Raw genomic sequence first — 14,037 nt, forward strand, 5'->3', positions numbered from 1 at the left:
CTTTACCACTGTCTCTCATTTAACAGGGAAGGGGAGAGGGGCTGAGCACAGGGAAGCCAAGGCAACAAGAAAGGAAGTTTTTGAGAATGGGCCGGAGGGTGGCCAGAGAGAGCAAGAGACAAGCAGGACAGCTCTGACAGCTGCACATGGTGGGGAAGGTCACCTCACCATCAGTCACGTGTGTGTAGTGTTTTAAGAGTTACAGAGGGTTTGCCGCATGTCTTCCTTTGATCCTGGCTGCCCTGTGACATAGATACTAGCTTGGTCTCCCCATTTTACAGATGAGGAAACTGAGGCCCGAGAGAGACAGAAAAGTGACCTGCCCTGGGGTCCACATATGTGCCTTCGGTGAGATCCAAACCCAGGCCTTCCTGCCTGTAAGTCTGCCATCCCATCCCTGATACCGGGGCTCCAAGTCGGGGCCCAGGTACCCCAAGGATACAGAGGCTTCTCAAGGGTCCCAGGGGCCACTTGTGTGAATCACTCTATTATCCTGTGGACAGCTCAGGGTAGTCATGTCAGGGGAAAAGCATGAACTCAAGAGAAAGTGACTTTCTGCTGCTAAAAACATGAGACACCAAAGGGTTCTTTACAGGAAGAGGCCTGTCCATTGGGGCTGGGCATTTGTCTCTGTGGCCCATAGTCTAGGTGCAGGCCCAGTTACTGGATTCTAAATTCCTAGCATCGTGGGAAGTGCCACATAGCTCTGGAATGACAACAGCAATGATAACAATCAGCACTGAGGACTGCAAAGCCATCTCATCTTCCTCTAACTGACCCTGGGGGGTGGGTGCTATTAATGTCCCCATTGTACAGATGAGGACATTGAGGCAGACGAGGCTGAGTAACCTGCCCAGAGAACACAGGTCTGGACTTTCCATCTCTCTGTGGGGGGCCACCATCTTCCATCTTCTGTCCCCCCCCAGATCTTCAGTCTGGAGAAAGGAATGCCCAAGGGGACTGTGAGTGAAGGGGCCAGCTAGGCCCAGGTAGGAGAAGGGGCAATTTAAAGGGAGCCTGAGGCTGATCTGTCTTGGGAGGTGGGTAGTGAGGCCTTGTAGGAGGAGGTGTGAGGGAGGGGCTGGAATGGATGCCCTCCAAGGGGCTTCCTGGACAGTAACAAGATTCTCTTTTTAAACATTGGGGGCTTTAAATAGTTTTTTATTGATATCATTTTCATTCTCAGATATATCCGTTCATACTCCACCCACCCAGAGGGCTGGCCCTTGTGACTAAGACAAGAAAGAGGAGGGGGAAGTAGGTCAATAAAATGAGTCTATCCATCAGCTGTCTACCTGCCCCCTCTGTGACCGTGGGCAGCTCCCTCCCTCCCTGGGCCTCAGTTTCCTTCTCTGTAAAATTTTACTCTGTAAAACATCCCCATCCTTCCTGCTCCAGCATTCATGCAGTGACTTGTCCCTTTTCATATATAAAGTGTGTATGGCCCTTTACTAGGCCCTCTGGGGAGCACAAAAATAGAGGATACCTTCTTAACACCCCTCCCCTCCTTTTCCCCTTCTTTCCCCTGTTCACCTCTTGGCTATCAAGGCTGCTAGAGAGCCCTGGATTAGGAGTCAGAGGTCTGGTGTCTAGAGTGGGCTTTGTGGCTCCTCTCGGGTCTCGGGGCCCCATTTAAGGGGTGTCTGGAACTTTCTGGGACTCAGTTGCTTCCTCTGGAAAAAGAGGGGGTTGAATCAAATGACTCCTAAGGTCCCTGCCAGCTTGAAAGCCTCAGCTCCTATCCTACCTTCTGGCTCATCCTGGCTGTGACAGCTCTGAGAGCCAAGGGGACCTCAAAGTGCTTCGGAGACAACACTCTGACCTCTGAGGGTGCTTTCCTCGCTGAATCTAGGACCTAAGGAAATTGGGACTGTGCGCTGAGAACCCGGGCTTGGAGGCCCTGGAATCCAAGACGGTTTGAGCATAGATTCCATTTAGTCTGACCACCTCCTGTACAGGTGAGGAGACTGAGGCTCAGAGAGGAGAAGGAACCCCCTCCACCCCCAACCACACAGCAGTTGGTAGTAGCACCAGGACTAGCGCAACCTGAGGCCCTCCCAGCATGCTCACTCTCTGCTCTAAGGCTCTGATACTCTCTTTTCTCTGGTCTAAGATCTCTCCCAGCTCCAAATATGTTCCAAGATTCCTCCTAACCCTGGCATTCTGTGTTCTAAGGTCCCTCCTGGCCCCGGCATTCTGTGCTCCAAGGACCCTCCTGGCCCCGGAATTCTGTGCTCTAAGGTTCTTCCCACCTCTGCCATCCCATGGTCTATCCTCTGACATCCTAGATTTTCACTGTAAGTCTAATGTTTTACCCCAATGCCCAGCCTATAGCAGCCCAGGAGGCTGCACATTGACTGACCACTGAGTTAGGACATTCAGACGCCACCAAGGCTGAAGGTGATTGTGCCCCTGCCTGGACATGGCTGTGACCAAGTGCTCTGTTGGGTAAATACAGGACTATGTACATGGACAACAGCTCTCTCTTCCTCTGATCTGCAAGTAAGCAGGAGGTCCCAGTCCAAGCTGGTTGGTTGGGCTCGGGAACTGTTCACTGGCCCAGCAGGTAGAGGCCACACCGAGGCTGGCCAGGTGAAAAGAGGCTCATAGAGGACAAGGACAGCCTGCCGCTGAGCCTGGGACTTACTGTCATTGAGCCATTTGGGTCACATCCCATTCTGTGGCCCCTTTGGAGTTTTCTCAGCAGAGACACTGAAGTGGTTTGCCATTTCCTTCTCCAGTTCACTTGACAGATGGGGAAACTGAGGCAAACCGGGTGAAGTGACTTACCCAGGGTCACAGAGCTAGCAAGTATCTGAGGAAGCACTATGAGGGAACAGAGGGAGCCTGTGGGTGGGGGGGGGGGGCCAAGGGGGGAGGGGGCAGGGGGGGGGGGGGGGGGGGGGGGGGGGGGCTACAGGGGAAAGGGGCAGAGATGGGGGGAAGGTTACAAAGGCAACCCAGTCCTCCATCCTCTGGTTCCTCTTGGGCTTGGGCTCTGGACAAGATGAGAGCCAGGCAGTCCAAGGGCAGCAGGGCCATTGGGCTCATCCCATCCAGCTCTTTTACTCTGGGGAGCTGGGGGGCCACCCAGGAGAGCAGCAGGTGCTTGGAGGCCCCAGCCCCACACTTCCCAGTCACAGGCAGCCTTACCCTGGGCCCCAGTTTTCTTGTCTATAAAATGACAATAGGTGGATAGCATCAGCTTAAACCTGTGTCCTGGGCTTTCCATGGGCTCCATCCCCACAGCAGAGAAAGCCCCGCAGCCAGAGTCATGGAATGTACTTGGACCGGGAAGGGCCTTTGGAGGCCATCCAGTCCATTCTAGAGCTGAAGCAGCTGAGGATCAGAGCCGCAGAGGGAGCTGCCTCACTGGGCCTTCTCGGGCCTCCTGCCCGGCTCATCCATAACCAGCTTCCTAAGAAGATTTAGGTTCAAATCCTGGTCCTGTCTCTTACTAACCATTCCCTTTTAAAAAAGAAGCACTTCCCAGCCCTGTGCCTCAGTTTCCTTCTCTGTAAAATGGGGGTGACAGCATGGAGCAGAGGATGGAAAGCACACCTTACTGTCGAAAAGACTGATGGTGAGACCCTGGGTAAGTCACTTAACCTGCGGGGCCTCAGATCTTCTTCAGAAGTAAGTGTTTTCACACCCAGGGTCCAGACCAAAACAACAGGCATGCCCTTTCCACCTCGGGCAGTAGCTGTGAGGATCAGGTCTTAGCAAACAGTGAAGGATTACCCCCCATCAGTTCTCATTGGCACTGGTGAGGGTCTGCAGAGTCCTTCAGAGCCATCATCTCACAACTTGGTGAGGTGGGGGCTACAGGCATTATCACCCCTATTGTACAGATAGGGAAACTGAGGCTCATACAGGTGCCATGGCTTGTCCAGGGAGGGTCACAGAATGAGAAGCCAGGTCTCCCTGATTCCAGTCCAGGCCTCTGCCCACCATGTCATCCGGCTCCCCTCCTACCTTCCCCACCCCCTGCCTGGGCTAGGGTCACCAGGCCCACCCCATGCAACTGACCTGCAGTTCCACTTGTGAGCGGGCTCGGCTGTGAAGTAGCCCAGGTTCCTGGGGACACGGCTGTGGTAGCATCGAGGGGCCGCCCGGACGTTGGCCTTGGCTGACCAGAGCAGGCCCCAGAGGAGCAGCATGCCCCCAACGCCGCAGCAGAAGAAGCTGACGGACCTCAGCAGGGCACTGGGGGGTGCCGTCGTGGGGGCTGGGGTGCCGTCCAGGGGGGCTGCCTTCCCGGGGAGAGAGGCTTTCGTCCCAGGGCTGAGAGAGGGCCCCATATCCCCGTCACTCCACCAGGCGAAGCAGAGTGTCCCAGTGACCAGGACTACCGCCCCAGTGATGGTCACTCCATAGCGGAAAGATGAGGCCACCCTTCGGTCACAGGTCTGAACAAAGAGAAAGAGAGAGCAGACAGGCAATGTGAGGGACAATCGGGCAGGGTGGCAGAGCCCCATGGAGCCGGGTCAGACCTCAGGGACCATCGAGTCCAACACTCCCATTTTATAGATGAGGAAAACTGTGGCCTGGGGACATTAAGTGATTCACACAAGGTCACACGGCGGAGGCAAGATTCGCACCTAGATCCTCTGGCTCAGGGATGCAGTGCCAATCAAAGACAAGACTGGACAACCGGACATCACTCCCTGGCTTGCTTCTTTCTAGGGGCCCTCCTTCTCGTGAAGACAGAATGAATGGGAAGCTGCCCAGAAGAGCATAAAGGTGAGTGTGAATGTGCAGAGAGAAGATGGGTGGGTGGGGGATTGTCCCAGGGGCCGCCAGGAGGCCCAGAAGGACAGCTGGGGGTCTCTGCTTCATCGGGGTGCCCGTCCCCAGCCTCCAGAGCATACTGAATTATCATTTATGCTGGCCTGGAATGAAGTGGGTGCCAAAGCCCCAAGCCTGCGGGTCCTTGGGACACCTTCCAACCTCCCGGCTGCTCTGGACCGTGACACGGTTATGCCTCATTTTACCAGTGAGGAAACTGAGGCTCCGAGAGGTCACGCCCTGCCAATGACCATCCAGCAGCAGGACTCTCCTGACCCCCAATTTAGTCCTCCTTGGCTGCCTCTCATGTAGAGTGGAAGCTCCCTGAGGGCAGGGAGTGCTCTGCTTTCATCTGTGCATTCCCAGAGCCTGGTACACAGTAAGGCCTTAATAAATGCTGATTTATTGATTGATGGAAGAGCAGTTGAATCAAGACTAAGCATGGGGAAGGCCTCCCGGTGTGGTCAAAAATAACAATAACTGGTATTGACAGACACAGGCCACTAGGGGGCACCACAATGCACAGAGCACCCAGCCTGGAGTCCGGGAGACTCATCTACCTGAATTCAAATCCAGCCTCAGACACTGGCTGCGTGACCCTGGGCAAATTACTTATCCCTGTTTGCCTCAGTTTCCTCAGATGCAAAATGACCTGGGAAAGGAAATGGCAAACCACTCCCCCAAACCTCCATGAAAAGTTGGACATGACTGAAAAATGACCAAACACCTCACTGACACACAGTAGGTGCTTAATAAATGAGCATTGATCATAAAAACTCAATCTACACTCCCATTTGATCAGCCAGAGAGGCAGCCTTCGTTCAGTGAAAAGAGCCTGGGGTTCTAATCCCAGTTTGAGGTAAACCAGTGTAGAACAAGTCTGGTCCAGTCTTTGGACCTCATTTCTTCCATCTGCACGTGGAGTGAGGTTTGGCCTTCTACCTCTAAATCCTAGCTTTTGCTCACGACTTTGCTTGGTCCAGGAGGACCCCCAGCCGGGGCCAAGCTCCTCCTTGCCCAGTTCACCTTCAGCATCAGTGTCTTCTCCCCTCCCAGCTTCTGTGCCTTATCTGGGGGAGCTGAGTGGTGAGATCCTGAGCTTTGGAGGCAGGGGGCCTGGGCCTGCCTCTATTGGCCCCCTGCTGGGTGGCCGTGGCTACACCCCTGTTCATTCCAACGGAAGGTAAGCTCCCTGAGGACAGGAACGATTTTACTTTTTGTCACTGAATCCCTTTGACTTAGAACAATGCTTGGCATGTATTAGGTAGCAAATACATGCTCATGCACACACAGGCACCACAGTGAGAGTAGAGAAGAGGACATTTCCAGGTACAAGCCTATAGAATAGACATTTAACAAACGTTTGTTAACTGGGCCATCCAGCCCATGGCTGATGTCCTGGACCCTTGCTTGGAATAACATTTTTTGCAATTGAAGGACACGCTAAATTGCAATTCGAGTTGAGCAAGAAAAAAAAGTTATTTTTCTTCCCTTCAAATTCAAGACCCCAGACTCCAAGGCCTCCCTAGCATCAACAGTACAGACTGTGCATGTGGCCAGCATCCAGCTGTGACCTGGATCCTTCTTTTACAGATGGGAAAAACGGAGGCCCAGAACTTGCTTAAGGTCACACATCCTGGGAGAGGCAGAGCCTCCTGCCCCCACACAGGGACCTTTAAAGGCCAGCTTTGCTTGTGACTGGGACACGCTGCCAGTCAGATTCCTCCCAGCTCTGCTGGCCCCTGAGGCCCTCACTGCTTTGATGTTTCCCTTGCTTGGCCAGGGATTCAGCTCCATTCTCTAGCACTACCCAGTAAGTTTTCCAGTCAGGAGAAAACTCCAGAACTAAGGGACAGCAAGAAAGCTCCCTCCTTGCAGGGCCCCAGAGGACGCAAAACAAAACAAAATCTAATTTTCTACAGGCAGACCCTGAGGCTGTTGGGGCCTATCACGGGGGAGGAGATTGACTCCCAGCTTCTTCCTCAGATTATCCCCCATTTCTCTACTTGAGAGAATCTCAGCCAAGCTGAGGACAGAAAGCCTCCCTGCCAAATGCCCCCCAAGACCCCAAAGGTCACAGCCTCCAATCCTGGAATGCAACCAAGGGCAAAACCCCACCGTGTTTGCCCACTTCCAAGGGAGCAGGCTGAAATGCCCAGATCCCAGAATGCTGCTGGCCAGGCCAGTCCCTGGGGGAGACTCTGGGGCTTCAGGAAAGCCTTTTAACAAAGTCCAAGAGGGGAAAAGTGATTAATAGTCAGCTAGTGCCCTGGCACGGGTGAGTCACGGGCAGGCTTTTCCACATCCTCTCCCCAGAATGTGCCATTGTCCTGGGAGAGATGGAGAAAGTCATTCCACAGCCCGGAGCTGAATACAATGTGTGGACGTGCCTTGCGGGGGAAGGGGAGCCCAGGCTGGAGCCTGGGCACCCGGGCCTCAGGCTGGAGGGCACCTCATCCCAACTGGCTTCCTCCAGTACAGGAATCGGTAAGGCAGGAGAGGGCCCTCTCCAAGGCCACGCACTGTCTACACTGGCCCTGGGCTCAGCCAAACAGGAGCTCCCTCAACATTGGACATCGCACCAGAGGTCGGTGAGCAATGCCCCTATGTCCTAGAGAAAATCTAGACAAGTGAACTCCTAGAAGGCTAGAGCTGGGAGGAACACAGAAGGTGAGAACCGGAGAGAACCCTGGACCAGAGAGTGCAAGGGCTGGGAGCCGCCTGGGAACCTGAGGTCAGGCCCAGGAGGAGGATTCAAACCCTGGTCCTCACTGCCACCTATGCAGCAAGCCCTTCTGCCACCTGGTGGCAATGGGCTATCCTGGGAGATGGTGAGCTCCTCACTGGCCAGGCCCAAACAGAAGCCAGCCGAGAGTGCCAGCAATGCCCTAGACAAGCCTTGAGTCCTGGGCAGCGGAGGCGGCAGGCTGGCCTAGTGGATCTAAGTCAGCTGACACAGGCCACCACCACTGACCTCAAAGAAATCAACCCATTCCCATCCATCTCCAAGACTCCATCAGGAACCCAGGAAGAGAAGAGGTCTGGCCTGGGAGCGGAAGACCTGGCGTCAGTTCTCACCTGGCTGCGTGACCTGGGGAAAGTCGGTGCATTTCTCTGAGCTAGTTTCCTGTTCTATAAAAATGGTAATAATAGCTTTTTTACCCCTGACCTTCTTGGGGTTTTGTGAGAAGCCAATGAGAACATGTCCAACACAGGGTCTATTAATGGTACAACAAGTGTGAACTGTGACTGAAGAAGGTAGGGCCCCTGCCCTTTCAGAGCAGCCCCTTTAATTGGGCAGAGGCCCCTCCCATGGAAATAGGCAAGGATGTTGAGATTCAGGACAGGTATTGAGCACCATTGCTTGGGCCAAGAGTGGTCCTTTTAACCTTACTTGGGGACAAAGAAAGAAAAAGGGTCACAGAGGCAAAGCTGGAGAAGGCCTCAGCGAGATCTCATCCAAGCCCTTCATTTCACAGAGAAGGAAAGTGAGGCCCAGGCAGGTGCCATGAGTTCCCCAAGGTCATCAAGGGGTAGAACCGGTATGCAAACCCATGACCTCTGACTCCCAGTCTTTCACCGAAGGGCACTACCTGGGTGGAAGGCCCCATCCCCATCCACTGAGGCAGGGCAAAGAAAGGCAGCTGAACAGATAGGCCTGCCCAGCCATCGGGGCATCGGTGGAGAGAACATGAGCTTAGAGGGATGTGTTTAAGGGACAGTGAGGAGGTCAGTGTGGCTGAGCTGGAGAGCGTCGGGGGAGGCAAAGCTTGAGAAGACTGGAAAGGCAGGCAGGGCCTTAGGTGCCAACTGATGTCTGATCTTGGGAGTAATTACGGAACACCTGGAGAGACAGAGACAGAGACACAGAGAGAGAGACAGAGACAGAGACACAGAGAGAGAGAGACAGAGACAGAGAGAGAGACAGAGACAGAGAGAGAGAGAGATCCAGAGAGAGACAGAGAGACACAGAGAGACAGAGAGAGACACACACACACACAGAGACAGACAGACAGAGACAGACAGAGAGAAAGACAGAGACAGAGACAGAGAGAGAGAGAGAGAGAGAGAGAGAGAGAGAGAGAGAGAGAGAGACAGAGACAGAGACAGAGACAGAGACAGAGACAGAGAGAGACAGAGAGACAGTGAGAGAGACAGAGAGAGAGAGACAGACAGCACTGGGGATGATGGGAGGCACAGCTCACCCCAGCTTTAGGAAGATCACTGTCATGGGATGATTGGAGTGAGGAGAGTCTGGAGGGAGGGAAGGAGGAAGGCACAAAGACAACTCTTGCCACAGTGCAGGTGAGAGGTGCTTCGGGCTTGGCCTGAGGAGAGGCCATGCCAGGAGTCCTGAGGGCCACCCCGGTCATAATGTAGCTGTGCCCTTGGTGAAGGTCCAGCTGAGGACACTGAGAAGGAGCCAGTAGCTGGGCAGGAGAAGAACCAGGAGAGAAGAGGGTGGAGAAGACCTGGAGGAAAGAGGATGTGAAGAAGGAGGTAAGCACGAACACCCAGGCTGCGGAGAGGTCAGGAAGGGGGAGCATGGAGAAAAGGCCATTGGATCTGGCAGCCAAGAGATCGTGGGTCACTTGGGAGACAGCGATTTGGGGGGAATGAAGAGGTAGGAAGCCCCTCCACTGCTGTCCCTGGACTCTCCTTTCTCACCTGACCCCCCTGCTAGGGTTCACCTCTCTCTCCCCCAGTGCCAGATTTCAGCCCCAACTCCAGGCAGCACTCTGGGGTGTGGGTCACCTCCACCCCATGGCAGCAGCTTCCACTGTCATACTGTCCTTCCCCTCCCCCCTTGTCCCCCCCAAAGCACCCCAGGTGAGAGGATTCCTAAGAACAGTTCTGCAGGGGTATCGGCTGCTCTTCTGGGGATTTAGAAACAGGCAAATTTTCCCCTTTGCCCTTTCTCATCAGCCCCAGTCCATAAGAAATCCAGCTCAGACCAGAGGAGCTTAGGATGGCTGGGGCTGGGGGGAGAGGGGGGCCGGGGAGGGCTGTTCTGTTAATTTGTCAGGTGAGAAGAAAGCAAAGGAAGGTTTGAAGCAGAAACTAACAAGCAGGGAAACTTTGTTACTGCCTCGAAAGGCCTGACTCCCGGGGTGCCCAGCTCAGAAATAACTTTCTTTGATTGTCCCCTGTATGTTTTGATGTTTATGGTAGGAATTGTTAAGGTAAGTACACAAAATGGACATTCGTTTTTTAAAAAAAGACTTGGAATGTAAATGGCTCTCCCAACCACACCAAATTGCTTAATGGCAGGAAAGAACCCCGGCTCTGGATTCAGAGAACTTGGGTTCTAATTCTACCATCATCACTCAGCACCTGAGCAAGGCCCTTAATTCTCTGGGCTGAAAGACCTTGGCCAAGTCACTGAATTTCCCTGGGCCTCAGTCTCCTCCTCTGAAAATGAGGGGGCTGGACTGGATGACCTCCAGCTAGTATCCTACAGTTAGGCACAGCTTCCTCCTTAACAATATAATTCGCCCTTCTTTAGTTTGTTGAACTTAATGAAGTTCTTTCTTCACAATGCCCCTGGGAGGGCAGGCAAGGTGAGGATCCTTCTTCTCATTTGGCATATGGAAGAAACTGAGGTGAGTGACTCAGGCACTAACTGGCGCTGGAAGAGACCTGGGAGCCCATCTGGGAAGAGACTGAGACCCAGAGAAATCCAGCACCCGCCCAGGGTCACACAGAGGCTGAGGTGGGATTTGAACCCAGGCCTGCAGGCATTCCGCTGTGTGTCCCTCCCTCTTGATCTATGACTCTATAAAGCTGTCAGTCCTTCTGGATTCAAAGAGCCGCGAGGCCCTTTCCCTCACAGCAGGCTGCCTGGGGAGAATGGGTAGTCCCTCTGGCAATGACCAGATCACCCCCAGGCGCCCAGTTCCAAGCTTTACCGTTATCTCCATCCTCCTCTCTGCCCCCTTACCTGAGCCATTTAAAGGAGATAGGGTTGCAGGAAGGATTCAAAAGCACAGGGGAATTTATACTTATCAAGGGACCAACCATGGCCAGTCCAGGCAGGCTGGGCGGGGGCAGGAGTTTACAGAAGCCTTGTTCCTGGGCTGGGAGCAGACCACCATCACATCTCCATCAGAAGCACCCGGAGAGAACGATTGATCAGGCTGGACCAGATGCCTGTAACAGGAACCAAGGATTTGGGGGCTGCATTCCAGGACCACTTGCTTCCCACCTTTCATCTCACCTACTCCCAGAGGAGAAGCTGGGTCCCTGGGAGCTTTCTATCCCAGCTTTAAAGGGGCCTTCCGGTTGGTGGACTGTGCGTGGCCAGTGACAGCCTTCACGTTCCCCCAGCTCCTCTTTCCAGCTCATGCACTCAAATGGGCAGCGCTGGGAAGCCTATTAGAACAGAGGGTGTTAAAGCTGGAAGCTACAATCGAACCCAGAGTGTCAGGGTTGCAAAAGCCTTTAGAACACATATCACAGCTGGGAGGAACATTTATAAAGGAACAGGAAGATTAGGAAACAGGTCACAGATTACCTCCACTGAGGGAGTAATGTCAGAGCTGAGGGACAGGCTGGTCACAGGGACACAGATTTAGGTCTGGAAAGGACCTCAGACTTGGGATTTGAACCCAGGCCTTCTGATGCCAGAGACAGTACGCTCCCCATTGTACTAGGCTGTCTCCTTTAACAAAGAGCGATTGAGGGGAGAGGAAGGAAGGTGTCTTAGACGTTTAGAGCTCCGACGGCGAAGACTTAGAATGCAGAGGGGAGGGGGCCTTGAGATCCAGAGTTAGGGAGGTGTCTTAGAGCACGGAGCTCTGAGAAGGAAGGAGCTTTAAAACCTAGGGAGGCAGAGCTGGGGGAAGATGGAGGGGTTAGGAGAGTCACAGAACCTAGGGTCCCAGGGGACGGTGTACTAGAACACGGAGGAAAACCTAAAGCTGGCAGGAACCAACCTATCTCTGTGGCATACATCTCTTCTCCGCCCCATTTTGCAAAAAAAGAAAACAGAGGCACGAGGGGGAGGCTGCTGGCACTCTCTCCCTTCGGACACAGGACGGAGGGGGAGGCTCAGGAGCGAGCGCGGGATCCCGGGCCAGCCAGCCGGTGGCAGGCTCGGCGCCCGGAGTTGAGCGGTGGAGGGGGAGGGAGGGGGGGTCCCAGGGTGCTGCCCGGCCCAACCCAGCCCCGCCCAAGCTGCAGCTTTATGACCAAGAGCAGCCAGCGGGATTCCTGACCGAGACTGGACAGTCCTGACCAGGGTCTCTAAAGCTCCGCGCGGGCCACCAAGCCGCCACCCTGCGGAGCCTGCGGCCCCCCACCCGCCCACAGAGGACTTACCGACCTCTTGGAGCCTGGATCCAAGTTCGACTGTCCAACTCTCTGCGCGTGGGTGGCTCCCTGAGCCCCGGGCTAGGAGGCAAAGCCTGTCCACCCTTCTGTCCCTCCGCGCGAGTGTCGGCGGTCTTCGGGAGCTCCCCGAGGGCGGAGTGGGGCGGGGCAGGGGCCGGGGCAGGGGCCGGGGCCGGGGCCGAGCCAGCTTCTTAAAGGAGCAGCCAGGGCTGACCCGAGCCCTGAGAACGGCTGGGGCGGGGCGGGGGCCCAGGAATGATTCACCGCCCCACCCTTTCTTCCCTCCCCCCACCCCATGCACGCACACATGCACACACACTCACCCACACCCGCCCCTCAGCCTGGGCTGGTGCCCAGTGATGGCCCCTGAAACCTCCTGGAGCTGCGGGCCTGGGGTTACTCCCCCCTCCCGCCCCCTCCATCAGCCCCGACTGAGGCCGCGGCGACCCAAAACCACCTCGTGGGCTCCGTGGGATCCGAGGACTTCTTCCCCTTCCGTCCATCCGGCCCCTGGGCCCAGAGATCACCCACTCCACCCAGGAGTGGTCCAGTCGGGTCCAAGCCAAGTCCTATTTATTAGGTAGATATAAAGCGTCACTTCAGTGCTAGGTTCTTGTGCTAGGCGCTGGGAACACGGGGACTAAAGTTCAAGCAGCCTCTGCCCCGCAAGGAGATCTAGCTTCGGAAGCCCCTGGTCAAGCACTGTGCCTCAGTTTCCTCACCTGTAACATAGGGATCGTGGGGAAGGGACCAAATGTAGCGCGCCTCCCCAGTGACGGACACTGTATATTATCTCCTTTGACCCTCACAACAACTTTGCAAGGTAGGTGCTATTAGCTGAGCGGAACAGAGGTTAAGTGACCTGTCCAGAGTCACACAGCTATAGTAAGTGTCTGAGTCCGAGCTGGGACTCAGGGCTTCCTGACTCCAACGCTAGTGCTCCATACTACGCGTCACCAGCTGGCTCTGATTCCGGGCATTGGTCTCTCCCGTTTCTGTGGCACTTTACTGAGCATTTATCCCCAAGATCGAGCACTTGCCCCGGCTGCACCCGCCCCCCCCCCCCTTTCGCCCCCTGCCTCCCCCCCCCCCCCCCCCCCATCCCTTGGCATCGCCAGCTCCCTTCTAGGCTCAGCACCTGACCCCTTGGGAGGACCGGCCCTCATCCCTCCGGTGGCTGACACCCTCCTTGCCCTGTGAGAAATGACCTTAAATTTATTTTGTTTGCTTCTCTACGTACCTAATGTCTCCTCCTCTCCCACTTTCCACCCGAAGAACCTAACTCCTGTGCGAAGGGATTCTTTCCTCTTTTGTCTTCAGATTCCCAGAGCCTGGGACCTAGGAGGTGCTTTCCTGTGAATGGAAGTGTTCTCTCCATTTTACGGATGAGGAAACTGAGGGTGAGGATGAGATGAAGAAAGTATTTGTTGTTGAGGACATGGGAGCGGGTATTATTGGTCGCTGGCTTGGGAGCTCAGAATGTAGAACCATCAGATCCCCTCCAGATCATCCAGACCAACTTTATTTTACAGATGAGGAAAATGAGGTCCAGAGCAGGGAAGTAGCTCCCCAGGTCACACAGCTCCGCACTCCAGCCCTCTGACTGCTCACTCAGGGCTTTGCCCATTGTGCCACACTGCCTGGATGGTCTGAGTGACTGGCCTTCAGACAGACTACAAGCAAGGGAATGTTTGGCTTCTTCCTGGATTGAGACCCCTGATTCTAGGCATCACTGGGGCAAACCTCTCTCCAGCCTTGGCTTTTCCATCCTTTAGATGGGACTACAAAGGGCATTTTTAACAGAATTAGCCAGATGGGGTTCTTAAGTTTCTTAGAAATGCAGGTGAATGTGGAAAGCAAAGCAAAACACACACACACACACACACACACACACACACACACACACACACACACACA

General features: G+C 54.7%; 1 protein-coding gene across 4 annotated transcripts in view; it reads right to left on the reverse strand.

The window, feature by feature from the left end:
• LOC138164945 (transmembrane protein 61-like) overlaps positions 1-12,243 on the reverse strand; it is an 18,666-nt gene extending 6,423 nt beyond the window's left edge. For 3 of the 4 annotated variants that reach the window (XR_011169238.1, XM_069092927.1, XM_069092926.1), the window contains exons 1-3: positions 12,109-12,243; positions 10,807-10,938; positions 4,030-4,409 (exon numbers count right to left, since the gene is read on the reverse strand). Coding sequence is in view for 3 of the 4 variants with exons in the window: in XM_069092927.1 (XP_068949028.1) it covers positions 4,030-4,409; positions 10,807-10,809 (383 nt within the window). In the remaining variant the exon portion in view is untranslated. The remainder of the gene's footprint in view (positions 1-4,029; positions 4,410-10,806; positions 10,939-12,108) is intronic. The other variant, XM_069092928.1, reaches the window with a different exon arrangement.
• Between the last annotated feature and the right edge of the window lie 1,794 nt (positions 12,244-14,037).

The sequence above is a fragment of the Petaurus breviceps genome, unplaced genomic scaffold (assembly GCF_028583685.1).
Source record: "Petaurus breviceps papuanus isolate PSGF00001 unplaced genomic scaffold, PetGlider_PUasm1.0 207, whole genome shotgun sequence".
In the NCBI taxonomy this organism is placed as follows: Eukaryota; Metazoa; Chordata; class Mammalia; order Diprotodontia; family Petauridae; genus Petaurus; species Petaurus breviceps.